This window comes from Plectropomus leopardus, chromosome 12, assembly GCF_008729295.1.
Source record: "Plectropomus leopardus isolate mb chromosome 12, YSFRI_Pleo_2.0, whole genome shotgun sequence".
NCBI classification, from domain to species: Eukaryota; Metazoa; Chordata; class Actinopteri; order Perciformes; family Serranidae; genus Plectropomus; species Plectropomus leopardus.
In genome coordinates, this window is record NC_056474.1 from 1,788,702 (window position 1) to 1,795,956 (window position 7,255).

General features: G+C 40.9%; 1 protein-coding gene across 1 annotated transcript; it reads left to right on the forward strand.

Annotated features, from left to right (window-relative positions):
- The first annotated feature begins 2,276 nt into the window (after positions 1–2,276).
- Positions 2,277–3,113, forward strand: rnf182 (ring finger protein 182). Its single transcript, XM_042497069.1, has one exon. The coding sequence runs from the start codon at positions 2,277–2,279 to the stop codon at positions 3,111–3,113; it is 837 nt and encodes a 278-aa protein (XP_042353003.1).
- The last annotated feature ends 4,142 nt before the right edge of the window (positions 3,114–7,255 follow it).

Sequence of the window (7,255 nt, forward strand, 5' to 3'; positions counted from 1 at the left end):
CTCCAGCAGATGGCGCCCTAGGCGACCGCCTATATCGCCTATGCCAAGAGCCGGCCCTGGCTGTCGCCATCACTACACAATGCATTACGCTGTCAGGATGCGGAGGCGCTGTTGGACCTCGTCAGCGGGCGAGCAGAGCGTACAGGTGTAACCGCTCGTCTCTTGCGTTGTGTAATTAACCAGGCAAAGGCCTCCTCTCTTTAGCTTCGTTAGCCGTTTATTCACGGGCAGCACACTGTGGACAGCTGATGACACTGAACTGCATTAGCTCTCACAGCATCCTTCATCGTCATAAAAGCTCCAATTAAGACTAAAACATAGAAAGAAATCATTCAGCTAACAGTCCGTAACCACGGTTACACCGAAGATTTCCTCTGAAGCTAACGTTGCATTCAAGCTAGCAAAGTCACACCGTGGTTAAACGACAAATTAACTCACAGCAAGATAATATCAGTACCAAACACCCGACACTGAACAGCAGTGCTTTTCAACATTGTTACATGAAAAATACATACATTTTACAACAACAAAACACTATTTTCTAAGCAGTTAAAGAGATCTTACTAGACATGCGACTTACCGCGGGGACGGCGTACAGCAGACTGGCAGCGATAATTGGGGTGTACCGCTCAGGTTTGCAGGGGCCCGACAGGGGGCACACTGATCCCGGTGGAAAAACAAAATGCTATTGAAATAAAATAATTCAAATTATGTAATTACTAATATGACAACAATAGGCAATGGCAAGTTGGATCATTTAAATGGCTACACAGGCAAACATACGTGAAAATCAGAGGAGTTAATATGGGACTTTTCTTGGTTGTTTAATGGTAGGGCTAACGTGGGGCTAAGGCTATTTCTGGTAGGACTGTAGCCCAACCAAGCCCTACCCTGCCATCACCTATGACCTTAACTTATAGAGTTACAAAACACTGGACATTAGCTGCATTGTTTGCAGTTTTGTTTTTGCACAACAATGTTCAGGCAATAAAAAAAACAGTTTTATACTTAATTGGACACGTATGACTATTCAAAATGAACCCGTAATCCCTATATGATGGTTTTTCAAAACTAATTATTGCTCAAGGACAATGCTCAGTTTTTTATACTTATCAGGAGCTACTAATCCCAAATAGTTAAGAAAAATTAAAAATACATACAAAACAGCTCTGATCCCTTGAAATATTTAGGGTTTATCAACAGGTATGATTTAATAGCTTTTTCATCACATGTAAAAAAAGCAGATTGCAATGATTTTTGATAATAGGATGATACTTTTGGTACTTTGATACTTTTGGTTTAGATTGCTCTACTAACTCTACTAAAATCAGGAGTTGTAACAAAGAGTCCTTCAGTGTAGAAAAATGTACGAGAAAATGAGGATCGTGAAATTTATTTCATTTTTTAATGAAATCTGAATAACAGAGCATTATGAGGCACAGTGAACACACATGCTGTCACACACAGTCATTCATATGTTTTCAAGTGTGCATTCACAGTCAAGCTCACACACACACACACACACACACACACACACACACACACACACACACACACACACCCTAGTGCACTAATTTATTGCAAGCACTTGCAAAGAGTGTGCACAAGCTTGCATCCTTACACAGACTTGAACGTTATCGTGCAGAAACTCAGTCGCTCGTGTGTGTGTGTGTGTGTGTGTGTGTGTTTGTGCGTGTGTGTGTGTGAGCCACTAATTGGACTGAATTTCACTGAGCAACAAAAGATCAGGCTCGAAAATTCCAGCTCTGGTTTGTACAGGCTTTGCTTTGTTGTCCGTTCGCCTCTGTTTGTTCTCTTCTAATGCTGTGTTAACAGTTATCTCTCTCCCTCTCTCTCTCTCTCACACACACACACACACACACACACACACATACACACTGTCTTTCTCTCTCGTGTCTTTCTTTCTGTCTCTCTCACTTTCTCTCTTTTTATCTCATGCGGCCCCTGAAAGGCTTTTTTGCCCCAAACGAAGCACCGTTACCCCAACTGCTCGGAGGCAGGCAAACCCCCGAGGCCAGAACTCACGAGGGACTTCCCCCATCAACTCCCAAATCTCTCTCTCTCTCACACACACACACACACGCACTGCAGGAGCCTGTTGGACAGTCACCATGAACCCCAGACCTTCAGTGGAGTGGACCATTGTCACCGTCTCTATCTATGGGAAACTCGCCGTGTCCCTTGGTGCTGAGCCTGGACCTGAGCTTCTGGTTGGATTTTTCTGATCTCGAGGCAGGAGAGAGTTTTGGGGGAGGATGATGATTGAGCTGCAGAGCAGTGAAGATGGCGGAGGTGGCGGCCACGTGGACATACTGACCACGGAGGAGCTGGAGTGTAAGATCTGCTACTGCGCGTACAACCTGGGGAGCCGCAGGCCCAAAGTGCTCGAGTGCTGCCACCGTTTGTGCGCCAAATGCCTCGCCAAGATCCTGGACTTGGGTGAGTCGCCTCCCAACGCCGTGGTGTGCCCATTCTGCCGCTACGTTACCAGACTGCCCGGGGAGGCGGTGAGCAGCCTGCCGGACGACTGCAACCTGGTGGCGGCGCTGGCGCTCCAAAGCAGGAATCAGAGGAACCTCCACCTCCACCAGGAGGCGACCACGGAGCTGCTGCTCAGCCCCACGCGCCTGAGCTCGCTGATGACCCCACCTGTGACATCCGCGTCCTCCTCCTCATCTTCCTCCTCCACAACTTACTCATCCATTCGAGGGTCACCAAACTTTGTGGTCATTACCATCATGGAGCCGCCGCCGATGCCTTCATCCACACAAGACCTCCACCCACGTGGATCTCACATATCAAACCGCGGCTACCGCTCATCCAGTCTGGACTCCATGGCGTCCATCACGCAGAGGTGGACGGTGTGGAACTGCGCGGCCCTCCTGTGCCAGACCTCGGCCCGGGCGCTGGTGTGGGTGCTGGGGCTGCTGTACTTCAGCTCGCTGCCGATGGGGGTTTATCTGCTCATCATGCAGAGGACGACGCTCGGCGTGCTGCTGGTGAGCCTGGTTCCCGCCAGCCTCGTCATGATCATGGTCTACGGGTTCTGCCAGTGCATCTGCCATGAGCTGTGGGACTGCATGCCACCGTAATGGGACCAGAATGAACGGGTTTGCTTTGAATATGCTTGACAATGGATCTCCAGAATTCACTAATGGGATGTTACTGTGTAACTGACCATGGAAACCCTTCAGTAGCAGAAGAAAAATGCTCCTTTTCTTTATTGAAGAAGAGAGCAAGAACATTACGTGCTTTACAAACGGAGCTCACAGTTTGGGGCTTTTCATTATTATACATGTTAATTTGTGCTTTGTTTAGCTTGGTAGCTGACTAATTACCCGATAGAACTCAATGTGTCAGATTTAGCTGAAACTTTCATGCCATTTCTGGTGGAATCTGCTAAAAGTTTTGCATAATAGCGCACTGTTGTAGTGAGAAACCTGAGGATATTTAATAATAACTGTTTCAGATTGTGTCACAGCCATAAAAGGATCAAATGTGAATTTCATGAAGTCCTGCAGTTCTTGAAATCAGCATGAACAGCAAAGTGTTGTCAACTGTGAAAAAAAAACACTTTCAATGCACCGAAAAGGGACATCAGGATGTTTTCTCACCAAGAAAGACGCATATGGAGGAGTCACAAATTAAACAGGATATATGTTAGTTTGATCCTGAAATAAAATGTTATCTGTGAGCTGGCAGCACCTTGTTGCACCTTATACTTCATTTTGCACAACTTAGACCTGATGTCCTCGTTTGTGAACACTTTTGTGCCATCTGTTGGTAGCAAAAATCACAATCTACTAGTCCGTTTAGAAACAAGATTACAGCCATCCTGCCTGGTCAGTTTACAGCCAATCCCAAATTTTTGGTTTAATCTTGTGAATTTATGCCTAATAATGTTTTCTTTTTAAATATGGCTAGAAAATTTGACCAATTTTAGCATCACAAGCTAAGAAGATGTTGGTTAGAAAGTACTAATCTGAGGACACTGGGACTTTATTATGGAGGCACCAACGAAACACTTCAATCGCACACAAAAAAAATTTTCATTTTTTAGTGAAGATGAGAGCAAGAACATTATGTGCATCACAAACTGGGTATTTCATAAATATAAATGTTAATTTGTGCTTTGTTTAGCTTGGTAGCTGACTAATTAATTACCTGATTAGCTAAATGTATCAGATTTAGCAGAAACTTTAATGCCAATCCTGATGGAACCTGCTAAATATTTGTGCATAATTACCCACTGTTGTAGTGAGAAACCTGAGGATATTTAAGGTGTTAATAATAACTGTCTTTGACACTCATTTGTTTCACATTGTGTCACGGCCATAAAAGCATCGACTGTGATTTTTATGAAGTCCTGCAGTCTGAAATCAGCATGAATGGCAGAGTGTTGACAACTGTGAAAAACCCTTTTAATATGTTTGTCTGGAAGTTGAAATATGTCTTTATAATTTAGAAATTAGTAAAAGGTGACCTGAAAAAATTACCTGAAAATCAGTTTTTAAAAAGAGGGAAAAAAATTTCCAGTAGACTATAGTTTTAATTATCATAATATTATATTTTGAATTATGTTACAGGAAAAATAAGGTACATAGATGATATTTTTTCAACACTTTTGGGAGGGTTATTTTCATGATTTTCTAAAATATAGACTTTTTCTTATTTTCAGATAATTTTTCTGTAACTTTTATTGTTGTTGTTGTTTTAATTTCTCCATAATTTTTAGTCCATGTCCTGTTAAGTTTCTCATTGCCCTCTCGCCATGTTTTTGAAAGAAGTCAAACTAATTTCCTCAGGTTTTGAAGGGTTAAATAAAGACAAAAAAATGCCCCCCAAAAAACTAAAAAAAATAAATAAATAAATCTGGCAGCTGAAATATTTCTAATAATTAAATGAAAAATTCAAATTGGCTCCAGAATTTATTCCATAAGCAGGAGGAGGTCAGTTTGAGTTTAAAAAATAAATAAATAAGTAAATAAAAGGTCCATTATGTTCGGTTCAGTCTACAGTGAAATGCATTATTATTCACATCTGATTTTCTATGGCGGGGATGAGCCTGAACCAGCAGAGGGTGCTGTGACTGTCTCCCCTCCCATCTGATAGCGCTCAATGACTGATGACCCCTCAGTGCTTCACCAGGTTTTATCCATCCCTGCACATCCCGTCAAAGAAAACAGAAACTCCAGAACAAATAACTTCAGTGACGTTGCAGAAATCCAGACCTGCGAGCCATCAGACTCTCAGATTGTTGAGTCAAATGATGACACAAAGGCTGCAGGAGTGTTTACACAAATCATTTGAAATTCAAATTAAGCTGTCATGCTGTTATTACAACTTACGTCATGCTGTCTGAACTGCAGAAATCGAGTCCAGAAAAAACTCTGAGGGGCAAAATTTACCTGTGGGCCCCGAAAAACCCTCCCTGTACTGTTAACTGTGTATGTATTAGTTGGTAATTCACCTGCAGTGACTCAGTTCAGCACAAATCAATGGGAAAATGTGCACCATGTAAATACAAGATCAGCTGAGATAATAAAGGCTTTAAAGCTGGATGCTGTGCCTCAAGGTTATCATAATAATACAGGTGTACCTCAACCCTTAGGGCCCGCTTTAATATCACACACACTCAAAACGCTCTGCACCCAAAATGTGCTTTTCAGAATAAATCTTCACATATTATACATTCATATTATTTTTTTCACTTTCATTGAGTGAATGTTTTTTAAACAATATCAGTCCTAATTTTAAATATCAAATATTCATTCATTTTTTAGAATTTTATCAATTTAAATGCCAGGTCTTTGTCATGATGCCACTATGAAACATAAAATAAATTATTTTCAATATAATACATACTAAGCATTTATTATTATTATTAGTAGTAGTAGTAGCAATAGTAGTAGTAGTAATTATCAGAAACTGAGATACGTCAATGATTTGCAGCAATACTAATTGCAGCTGTGCAGCTAGTGGAAATAACATTTATTTTCTCTATATGCCAAATATGGTTAAAAAATGACCTCATCAGGTGGATTGAATCGATTTGGATTGAATTTTTTCAAAAACACGGGAAAAGGCAACGAAAAAACCTGGCAAGAAATGTTCTGCAAATTGCGAGAAACAAGGAGATTGAGAACTTTTTTTGTTTTATAAGTATGTTTAAAATGATCATAATTCTACATTTAAAATAATTATTTAGTGAACTATTATCATTTTTAAGCAGTTTTTTAGGCCATTTCCTTGTTGTTGTTGTTTTTAACAATCATATTTTAAAAAATTTTTTTTTTGCTAATTCAAGGTAATTTTTTTAAACTTTTTTTTTTTTTACTGATTTTTTACTGATTTATGGGTCTTTTTTTTTAAGCTGCCTGTTGCCTATTTCCCACTTTTTTTTGAAAGAAATCAAGTCAATTTGCTCAAGCTTCAAAGGGTTAAGTTATCTTACGACATGTTTTGTAAGTATTTCCTCCATCACTGTCATGATGCTGTTAAACTCCACCCGTCCAGTTGTCCGAGCAGAATATAAAACAAACAGAGAGGATCTTTTCCCAGAACATTTTGTCCCCGCTCTGCTTCTACAACACACGTCTCTCTGATGATAAACAGTCCAGGCCGTCTACCGTTTGTGTTTTCCAGGAGAGTCTGAATCTGAATCTGAGCAAGTGCTTCCCTACAGGGACCGTAACATCATTTCAGATTCCTTCTCCGTGATGCAATGAACATTCCCACATGTTGGTGAGAGGGACTTTCACAGGCTCAGCACGCTCGCAGTCCACCGTATAACTCTGATCACAGCTGCTGGAAACAAAAACATGACAAGACGTGAGAGTTTAAAGGCTGTTATTTTTAGTTCATTCACTGGCAGTCATTACTAATATACTACTGCCAACCACGAGGCCGGTCCTAGGCATGGGCACTGGGGCAATACCCCCCAAATCCTCCACCTGCCCCACTTAGGCCAAACACAGGCATCTTTAGTCCCAAAAAACACTCACTTTATTATTGGCACTAAAGCAAGGGTTCTTAACTTGTCCATACATGTTCAAGGACATTTGGGATTTTAGAACATTATCAGGATTTTAGGACATTTTCAGGATTTTAGGACATTCCTTGGATTTTAGGATATTTTACAACATTTAATGGATTTTGGGACATTTATTTGATTTTAGGACGTTACTAGAATTTTAGGACATCTCGTGGATTTTAGGACTTTTGTGCGATTTTT